The 10,891-nt window shown below is 42.4% G+C and overlaps 1 protein-coding gene across 1 annotated transcript; it reads left to right on the top strand.

Annotated features, from left to right (window-relative positions):
- The first annotated feature begins 1,171 nt into the window (after positions 1-1,171).
- On the top strand, positions 1,172-10,891 carry strap (serine/threonine kinase receptor associated protein). Its single transcript, XM_088348312.1, has 9 exons — positions 1,172-1,662; positions 2,949-3,084; positions 5,344-5,425; positions 5,495-5,567; positions 6,610-6,709; positions 7,753-7,890; positions 8,121-8,257; positions 8,645-8,794; positions 10,263-10,891. Exons 1-9 carry the CDS (start codon positions 1,551-1,553, stop codon positions 10,322-10,324), a joined length of 990 nt encoding a protein of 329 aa, XP_088204438.1. The 5' UTR covers positions 1,172-1,550; the 3' UTR covers positions 10,325-10,891.

Genomic DNA, 10,891 nt, shown 5'->3' with positions numbered 1-10,891 from the left:
AAAAGAATAAAGGATTTTACAAGAGGGTAGGGGGATCAGTGCCCACCCATGGACATGCACTGCCCAACCAAAGAAAACTGTAGGATGTAGGGGAGGGTGGGCTGAAAAATGAAAGAAAAACAAGACGAACAAAAAAAGTAAATTATACTATAAAAAAGAGAGGAAGAAAAAAACAGGAAAACGTCAGAAAATAGAAAAAAAAAGTTGGGGAAAAAACAAAGACAGGAAGAAAAAACAAAACATAGAAAATCGAGAGTGAAAAGGGACGAAAAAATAAAGCCAGTAAAAAGAAAAGTAGAAAGCAAGGGGAAAGGCACAAAATAATATATCAATATATATACATCCCTCTCTCTGTCTTCCTTCATCTATTCCTTTTTCCCTCTTTCTCTTTTTGTCTTTCTTTCTCTCCTCTCCCCCATATCACCCTGTTTTTCTTTTTTCTAACTTTCTCTTGTTCTCATTCCCTCTTTTTTCTACCTCTCTCATCTCTTCTCTTTTCGCTTTGCCTTTTCACTTTCTCTCTTTCTCTTCATTTTTTACATTTCTCTCTTTCTCTTAATTTTACTTTTCTGTCTCTTTCGTTTGTTCTTTCTTCTCTCTTTCTCTTTTTTCCTCTCTCCATCGCTGTTTCTCCGTCTCTTTCTAACTTTTATTCTCTCATTATTTATTCCTCTCTTGTAGTTTTGTTCTTTCTCACTATTCTCTCATTACTTTTTACTCCCTTTCGCCTTTGTGGTACCTCCATTCCCTATTTTCCCTCTCCCTTGTCATCTCTCTCTTTCTCTCTCTCTCTCTCTCTCTCTCTCTCTCTCTATCTATCTATCTCTCTCTCTCTCTCTCTCTCTCTCTCTCTCCCTCACTCTCTCAGTCTCCTCCTCCCTCTCTTTCTTTCTTTGGAATCTACGAGTCCGGCCCCCCAAATGACGTTGACTGTACTGTATTCGAGTGGCCAGCAGGAGTCAGCGCATTTCGTCGTAATGTATTTCTAGATGCGGCTTCACAATAAAGGACATTTTCGTTTGATTCATACTTATACTACGTCGTCATAATAACAACGTCAACAAATGGGAAAGTTGCAATACAACGTTTTAGGAATAGTAACCAGACACATACACGTGTCCACACGTCATTGAATTGTGATCGGGTAGTTTGAATGGACATAAATGAACTCTATTTTGTTTTGAAATGATTTTCCCGGAAGTGTTCCCCCGCCGCTGAAGCTGAATTCCGGGTTATATCAATCCTACAGTCGCTCCGGCGTATTGCACGTTGCTAGTTAGTTGCTATGTTGTAGCTATTAGCACGCTAGCCATTCTTTTGCTGGGAGGGTGAACCGCCGTCGAAGTTGGCCTCAAAATATCACCTTTTTTCTCCTATTTGTACATAGAAAGCAGAAGTTAACTGGTGACTTGAATATAAGAAATAACAGTTTGTAAACTCGGAGCGTTTACATTTCCTGCCATTAGCGTCATCAGCTAGCTAGCAGCTCAAGTGCTAGCCGGTATTGCCACCTTTCGAGTGCTAAACTGTTCTTTTTTTGTCTGGAAACTATGGCGATGAGACAAACTCCGCTCACCTGTTCTGGTCACACTCGGCCTGTTGTGGATTTGGCCTTCAGCGGAATCACTCCTTACGGCTATTTTCTCATTAGCGCATGCAAAGGTGAGACTAAACTGTTTGAGGTTGTGGAAATTGGACTACCTGCTATACCTTAGGGCTGCAACGACGACTAGCCACCGACTATTGAATCGAATAATCGGATTATTTTTTTATTAATTTGATCAAGAAGTTGATTTAGTTTTGTGGCAAATAAACAGTAAGTAAGTAGAGACGCATTTCATACCTAAATACACTAATCGGTTCCAGGCCCCGCAAAAGTACAGTATGATATTTTTGGGAGACATTATAAAAGAGCGTCAGAACATGAAACAAATGCATAATTCACAATAAACCTAAAACAAGAGGCGCATCATGTCAAAAGATCAAAGGAATGATTTAGAATTATCATCTACTTCTTTGGCCTGGCGTTTCTTGAAAAACTGATCCAATGATGTGGCACAATCTGTGGCAAATGCGCGAGGCAGATGTAGCGATAGCCCGACCGTTCAACACTTTTCCTGGGTGATTCCACAAATACACGAAATTTCATAAAATGTTGATAAAATAGGTTTAATTTGGAAGCAGCGCAGTGTTTAGCGCCTGTGCGGCACAGATTGAGGTCATGAGATCGAACCTTCCTGTGTGGAGTTTGCATGTTCTCCCCGTGGTTCCCTCCCACATTCCAAAAACACGCATGTCAGGTTAATTGGCCTAACAAATATTGTCCCTAGGTGTGGATGAGTGAGTGAGTTGTCTGTCTGTGTGTGCCCTGTGACTGGCTAGCCACCAGTTGAGGGTGTCCACTGCCCCAAGACAACTGGGATGAGCTCCAGCACCCTCGCAACCCTACTGAGGATAAACGGTGCAGATAATGGATGGATGGTTGTTTAATTTTAATCAAACAATGGCTGCATGTTGCTAGATTCCCCTCCTTTTTGTCTCTGAACTCTAAACTGTGACGGTGACGCGAAGAGTAGATTTGAAGGGATAGCCAGTTTATTGATCAAGGGCAGTTAGTGAATAGTTTCACTAGGGGGTGCGTTTATGCTGTGTTGTTGTGCATACTTGTTGATACTGTCGTTTCTGTATGTGACCGCTCAAGATTGAGACCCTTTTGAGCATGTGCGACACTCAACAGATTCTATTCATGTAGAGATGCCTCACTTGGTGGGAAAAACGTGTTGTTGACCATTTCTATGATGTTTTTTTTGTCGATAATGTCGAATCATTGTTGCAGCCCTACCGTTCATGTGCGATTTGATAAATAATGTTAATTTTAAAAAGTAAACGGTTAGCTCGTCTACTAAAGGTAACCTGAAATATTTCATTCAATTGTATGTTTTGTTTAGATGGCAAGCCCATGTTGCGCCAGGGAGACACAGGGGACTGGATCGGAACGTTTCTGGGTCACAAAGGTGCGGTCTGGGGAGCCACTCTGAACACTGACGCCACCAAGGCGGCCACTGCTGCGGCCGACTTTTCAGCGTGAGTAGATAAATGCGATTTTGCTAAGATTTACTTCAACGTTAGAGTGTTGACGGAGGAAAGACTTTTTCTTCTTCCGCCTGTTTGAATCAACTTTTGAGCAAGATTGGTCAAAACTAGAGATGGAATGATTCGTCACTGTTTTTGACAAAAGTGAATAATAGTTGACAGTGAATTCCTTTGTTGACTTTTGGGAGGATTCCCTACATCCAGATAACCTCTGCTGAGAGTCGCTCATTTGCAAAAGCATTTCTGTCTCGCGTGGTAACTTACAGAAATGACAGCGTCAACATCAAATATTAAAAGTTTGGGTGCAGTTGAGCTTGGATTTAGTTGATTTTGGGGGAGACAACTCTGTTCATCTGCCAGAAACACAATCACTTACATTTATAGATACGCTACGGCATGAGTACTTCCGCAAACAATGGGCGCATTGCGTGTGACAGCACGCAAGCGGGAAATGCTGGCAATCAAACAGGAATTGCTTAAAAGTCACAGGGGATTGCATTTATGTTGCATTTAGATGTAAATGTGATCAATCTCCCAAAAACATCAGCTTTCACCCTAAAATCTGGATTTAGCATTAAACTCTGCAGGGTGAACCTAGCCTTTTGTAGACGCCCAGACTTCACCCTTTAGCGGCCTTGGTGTCCTTGAGCTACATCTGACACTTACATTACAATGACAACGGGCCTGTAGCTCGATTGAGTGTGCAGAAAAGTAAATCAATTCTTAACGAAATGCGGAATTATGATGAATCTTGTGTTTCTGAGGTATATATTTAAGCCGAGAAATGCACCAAATTTCATCCACCTCAGGTAAGCTACTTGCTATTGACTGACAATGAATCCTGTAAAATCAGCAGTTTTAGAAAATTGATGAGCTGTGATTCGTAACGCAAGAGCTCAGCAATTTGCAGTGTCATTTTCTGGTAACAAGAAAGAGAAAAAAGACAATCCTCGGGGATTAGATTAATGGTCGGAGTCTGAATCTTAACCCCTTCACAGCGGGGCGTGGGACTTTGAATAAACAAATACGTGTCAGTCACGGAAATTGGTCACGCCCCGGATCATTGGAACGGTAACTCTTGGGATTCAAGATATGATGCCCAATTAAAAATGTACACATCACAGAAACATCACCATCAGTCTGAAACAAGATACTCAAAAACCATCAAGGCGGGATAGCTCAGCAATCAGCCCCCTGGAAGTCAGCTCATGAGATATTTTCTGCAAACATGGACTGGTTACATCAAGGACCGTCCAGTGAATCCAACCGTGTAAAATATTTTCTTTAAAAAGTCCGCCTAAAAGAAGTTCTGCATTGTTGGACTTCCTTGTTGCAATCCGTCTATTTTGCCTCATTATTTCCACTTGTAAATAAACAGCAAAATTGTTTCTAATATGGCCGATAACCTCTGACCTTTTTAATTGACAAGCACTCTTGGCTAATAGCGGAGTTTTTTTTACGGTCCACAGCCTGCATTAGCCTACAAAGGCCTGTAATGATAAAATGGAGATCGCCTTGTTTAGATAGATAGATAGATAGATAGATATTTTATTTAGCTCTGAATATCTTTAGCCAGTGGTAACTGATTCAAATAATTGACACATAGGTTAGCCAATTAAATTTTGAAAAGGACAATACGCAGATGTTAGGAGGGTATTTATATTAAACCCACAAATAAACGTGTGTAACGTCGCTCTTGATTCATTTTTACGCACCATTATGCGCAAGTGTGCTATATTATTGATTGCCTTTTGGAAAGAGTAATAAAATACTTGCAACTATTTCAAAATATTTAAAGTGTCGAGAGTAAGATACAAGGTTGCAGGAGGTTTTATAGCTGTAAACTGGTCGTCTCCAATTAGCCACTTTTGGAAACACTTAGACCTACCCTTAGAAAAATGTGTCAAATACAATGTTTGTTTTTTTAGAGAGTAATCCGATTTGACTTGGGACCAGGTAAGTCTTCAAGCTATTGACTGACCTGTTTTTCAGCTAAGATGCCCGTTCTACACTCATCTGCAGGCATTTGATTGCAAAAGAACATTCTGTGTGTTCCAACTCCGATAACTCAATTTTAGTAGCACTTGCAGTGATCATTTCGGTTGTGGACAAAACTTGAGGGTTCCTTTTCAAAAGTTTCCAAAACCATCCAAATTCCCTAATGGTTCTGTCTAATTTTAAATTTAAATTTGAAATAGGATTAAAAGCAGCATGACAGATGTTCAGTTTCGTTCTTAATTTTCTTTCCAGAAAAGTGTGGGACGCAGTCAGCGGCGATGAAGTGCTCACCTTGGCACACAAACATATTGTCAAGACTGTTACCTTTACTCAGGTAAGCGTAGAGACGTCCTTGAGTTGGAGTCTATATTTTAATCATTTGTAACCATTTACAACCTGATAGGACAGTAACTGTTTATTGACGGGAGGAAATGATAAGCTCCTCCGCATCTACGATCTCAGTAGCCCAGATGCAGGTGAGTCATGACAACTAAAGTGTATTATGTAAAATTTATTTTCATACTGGTACTTTTGGAGATGTGTGTTTGACTGATGTTTCTCTCTGGCCCATCTTTAAACATATTCCTAAATTCTAAAACATGAGAAAATAGTACATTATTTCTGCATTATATCTACATATTTATATGTCATTGGTATATTCCAATTATTTTCTGAGATAATGCATTTTGAAGGTGGGTGCAGCAATGATACAACAAATCGTCAACAGCCAAAATGGGGTGAACTGGCAAAAGTAACATGGGCTACACCAGCTGCTAGAGAGGTCAAACCATGACCGATTGGGAGGCTGGATGATTGAAAACAGCCAGGATAACCGCGAGCTACGGCAGCAACAAACACAAACCCTAATGCCCCCAATAAGCCGGATAGCGCCTTACATGGCTGCACGGCCGCTATTGGGAAATGTGAAGCACACTGTAAAAAGCGCTATATAAATGCAGATCATTCCATTTCATCTACCTTGGTCTTATCCCTCAGGGGGGGTGACCGACAGCAAGACAAACACATACAATAACAAAGAAAATATCCTCTCCTCTCTACTCCATTAGAGACAGCAAGGCAAAGAAAAGGGGGTGGGAGACCGAAAGGTCCCGCACACCCTAGTTACAGGGTCACTAAATTTGAGAGGATGTGGAAGTAAAGTGACTGAGTTGAAGAAAGCAGATCGGAAGGATAATGACTTAAAGGTCACAATCGCATGCCTAAAATGAGGCAAAGGCCAAAAAGGAACGCACGCCGTACACGACGGTAGGCAAACTTACCCTTTGATGATCCACTCGGACAAAACTGTCAGAAGTCCCCCAGTGACGCAGTAAATCAAGTTCCGGTGACTCCATGCTGAAATGAGCGCTATGCATTCTCTGATTACCTCAATGGCCTTCTGTTTTTTTAACGGGACCTGCCATTGTTTCGAGTCTTTGTTGTCATCCGGTGAGGTGACAGCTTTAGGGGATATGAGGTCAAAGTCTCTACTTCAAAAATGTGGTTTTGTGTCCCCAGCACCGCAGGAGATCGCTGGTCATACCTCACCCATCAAGAAGGCTTTGTGGTGTAATGACGACAGACAGATTCTCTCTGCAGCAGATGATAAAACCATACGGTGAGTGAAGAAAGTGCTGATAGAATTTGTACATTCTTGCATCCACCGGCAACCAATTGTTGCATCCACTGGCAACCAATTGTTGCATTGGGTTTATCTCTATAGGAAAAAGTGCGGCACAGTTCTGAGGTCATGAGATCGAACCTCCTGTGCGGAGTTTGTATGTTCTCCCCGTGCTTGCGTGGGTTTCCTCCGGGCACTCCGGTTTCCTCCCACATTCCAAAAACACGCATGTCAGGTTCCAAATTGTCCCTAGGTGTAAATGAGCAAGTGAGTAGTCTGTCCCTGTGTGCCCTGCGACTGGCTGGCCACCAGTTGAGGGTGTCCACTGCCCAAGATGCCTGGGCTCCAGCACCCCCGCGACCCTACTGAGGATAAGCGGTGCACATAATGGATGGATTTTCTTCCAAAACGCAAACAAACTCATTCTACCAGTGCTATGTTTAATCACGTTGCATACAATGTTTTACAATGACCATAAAGACAATTCTAATTCTACTAGCAGATTGAAAATTTGGCACGTGGCTATGCCATTTATCAGGAAGCACCAAGCTAACAACATGGCTAGCAGTAGCAGTCAGAAAACATTGCTAAATACATGAGTTGATATTTGATTTTTTTTTTTTTTAGATCATTTATGCTTCAATTCCACTCTTTGGCTTTGAGATGGAAACACTGCCATCTAGTGGCACTGAGCTGTCACTTCATTGGATCATAGTCAATAGGCATTGTGGGAAATGTAGTTTGTTATTTAACAAATTGCATGAAATTAACAGTACAATGGGATCGTAATACAACGAAATGAATGAATCACAGATGGAGCTCATTTCAGTCTGTTGAGTTGCAAACAAATAGGCATTTTAACATCCTTGTGGTACTATAGGATCTCAATCTTGTTAATTGAAATGGTCTTATCACCCACGAGAAGCTAAAAAATCAAACGTACTTTATCATTTTTTTTTTTTTACATTGTATTCACTTAGCACGAGGTCAGACGCAGTCAGGGGATTCTAACGAGCGTTATTGTTTGTGAAAATGACCAGACTGTGGGACAGAACCTCCATGGAGGTGGTGAAGACGCTGATATTTGACACTTCAGTCAGCAGCATGGAGTACGTCGCCGACGGGGAAATTCTCGTCATCACGTATGGAAAGACCATCGCTTTCTACAACGCTCTCAGGTAGGTCGGTGATTCCTGCCCTAAACGTCGGACTTCACCCGTCATCATAGTGCAGAAAGTTAAAAATCATTTTGATTATTCATTCGTAAACCGTATATTTTCTTGCCTCGATCTTTCATTAAACGTGTTACTCTGAGACTTTGAGTTAACTCCATGTGAATGCAGGTTGTATAGGCCAAATATCAATTAATTGTTGAAATATTAACAAAACATGCATTCAAATGATTCAGCCTTGACCTGATAAAGTCTGTGGATGCCCCCGCTACCATCAACTCGGCGTCCCTCCACCCAGAAAAGGACTTTTTTGTAGCTGGTGGAGAAGACTTCAAGCTTTATAAGTTTGACTACAGCACTAAGGAAGAGTTGGGTAAGAATTATTTTTGTTTACAATCTGCGTGGCATGGAATCAAGTGCTCGACTCTATGACTGATGTGATGGTTCTAAATCCCATCTTGGAAATGGGATTGATCATTTCTCAAAATTGAAATTTGAATTATTTGAGAATTTGTTTGTCATCAAGAATAGTTGTTGTTTTCTAAAATGAAGTCCAGCATTTCTGGATGAATGAAAACAATGAACATCAACCCCACACCTATTTGCTTGATTGGGCGCCCCCTAGAGGCCTAAATCACACTCCCAAATATGAATGCAAAACATAGAGAGGAGCAATGAGACACTCAAAATCCTTTTACATTTTTTTGCCAACGGTTCTCTTGAGCCCATCTATGTATCTCTTTTCCCTACCGCCTTCCAGAATCCTATAAAGGTCATTTTGGTCCGGTGCACTGCGTTCGCTTCAGTCCTGATGGCGAACTGTACGCCAGCGGCTCAGAGGACGGAACGCTTCGTCTGTGGCAAACGGCAGTGGGCAAAACCTACGGCCTTTGGAAATGCCTTCTTCCAGGTAATCTTCCTCATATAAGGCGGAGCGAACCTCCTGTCAATTCCGGACTGCAAAGCGCACCCAAAAAAGCCAGAAAATAATCCGGTTACGTGCGGACAAAATTGAATCAGTCGATCGATTTTATCGCTGACCCCGATTGCATAACATTATCCTTAGTGGTGGCAATGAGGATCAAACCGGGTTGCAGTGGTTAGATGACTGAATTCTAACCAGCAGGCCACTCGTTGTTCACGATTGCATAACTTTGGATGCAACGGGAATCGAACCTGGATCACGACGCGGAGAGCGCCGCATTCTATCCGTCAGACGACTACGGATGCAGATGACATATGACAAGGAATTATTTCTTCTGTCATGAAGACACTTTTTAGTCATGGTACCAGAAATTTTAGAGAAATGCGAACCAAATGTGATTAACATCTGTATAGATTCTGTTTCACTTTTTTCCCGCACCCAAACGAATCATTGCAAGTGACAACCGATTTGAATTTGTGCAGCCATGCGTTTATGACTTCTTTGAGTTCAGAATGTGGCGCGCCTGCCAATCGGCAATACGACACTGTATTCCAGCGGTCCCCAACCTTTTCTGTACCACGGACCGGTTTCATATCTGACAATATTTTGCCGGACTGGAATTTTATAGCGCTTCAAATCACTGCAAACCTTCCAAAGCGCTATTGCTTTCGCTCAGGAGGTCTTGGGATCATGGGGTCACAGGTTCGATTCCCGGCTCCTCAGTGTTACATGTCAAAGTGTCCTTGGGCAAGACACAGAATCTGAATGCCCCCAACAAGCAGGTCGGCGCCTTGCACGGCTGCACAGCCGCTATTGGTGTGTGAGTGTGTGTGAATGGGTAAGTGTGAAGCACATTGTAAAGCGCTTTGGGTAGTCCATTGACTTAGCGCTATATAAACACAGACATTTTACCATTCACACACTGATAGGGAGTCAGCCATGCAAGAAGCCTACCTGCTTATATGGGACATTAGGGGCTCATTGTTGAGTCAGAGGACATTTTGACGGTTAACTCAGAGGAGCTGGGAATTCTTTGCCCCAAGACGATCGCTTTGCTACCTGAGCCATTGCCGTGTCTACAGTTTGGTACTGTGACTAAAAATAGTGCGATGACATCAAACCTCTAATGCCTTTTCATTTGTTGTCTGTATATCTAGTGGTGTAGTTTATATGATCCTGTTGCATCCAATGTAATGCAAATATGGTCAGTTCTTGGTGTCCCTCCCCCCTTTCCTCCAAAATGCCCAAATAGGGTCCTTTTTTTATTTTTAGTCCGGTGCGCTCCGTTCTAGAAAAAAAAAAAACGGTTTTCAGGGGTGTAGCTTATCATCCAGTGCGCCTTGCTGTTGGGGAAATACAGTAACATGATTGTTTTCAATGCCCAACACAAGACAATCCACACATGGAGCATTTTCTGCTTTTGAAGCGGGTTCACGTTCGTTTGACTTTTCAGAGGACTTTGCAGCCGAGAACTCTGAGCAGATCTACACTTCGCCCCCCGAAATCAAAGCCTAAATAGGAGAAAGGCGCTGCTGATTGGGAAAAGGAGACCTAAGGAAACCGCAGCCGACACGGCGGTCCCCGTCCAAATTCCATCAGGCCCCGGCAAGGACGCCAGTCCAGAGCATCGCCATCCATCCACAAGTCATTTTGAAATCCTCGTCCAGTCACCAAACGCACGCACTATCGCAAGACGATCCGGAAAAAGGGCTACGGAGAGGAGCAGTAGAGCTATCTAGACGTGCGTCGCTGCCTGCTTTCTTTCCCGTCAGCCCGCTTCAACATTTGTACAGGTGAGCCTTCAGTTCCGTTCGGGTTCGATTTCTGCCATTAGCGAGCCGCTTCCTGCCAGGATCGTGTTTTCTGTTTCGATGAAAAGGGCAGCGACCCGTTGCGCTTTGTCAAAGTTTTTTGGTTTCATTGCTTTAAGGATTGGCTGCCCCGCCGCTTAAGAAATTGACATGCTCGTCTTATGTGTCATGGTATGTTTTGTGACAAAGGAAGAAGAATGCCACCTTTTGTTTGGTTTGTCTTTAACCAACGGTTGAATAAAGAAATGTTATAATAGAAGAATTGAATTTA

This window comes from Urocampus carinirostris, chromosome 11 (genome assembly GCF_059441175.1).
Source record: "Urocampus carinirostris isolate Australia breed hairy pipefish chromosome 11, RoL_Ucar_1.0, whole genome shotgun sequence".
In the NCBI taxonomy this organism is placed as follows: domain Eukaryota; kingdom Metazoa; phylum Chordata; class Actinopteri; order Syngnathiformes; family Syngnathidae; genus Urocampus; species Urocampus carinirostris.
Note: the sequence above shows the minus strand (reverse complement) of the source record. Positions and strands in the feature narration are given on the sequence as shown.

Coding starts and splice junctions, on each gene's coding strand:
- strap (XM_088348312.1), top strand. CDS start 1,551: ATGGCGATGAGACAAACTCCGCTCACCTGTTCTGGTCACACTCGGCCT. Junction 8,258..8,644: donor CAGCACTAAGGAAGAGTTGG/GTAAGAATTATT, acceptor ACCGCCTTCCAG/AATCCTATAAAGGTCATTTT. Junction 8,795..10,262: donor TTGGAAATGCCTTCTTCCAG/GTAATCTTCCTC, acceptor TTGACTTTTCAG/AGGACTTTGCAGCCGAGAAC.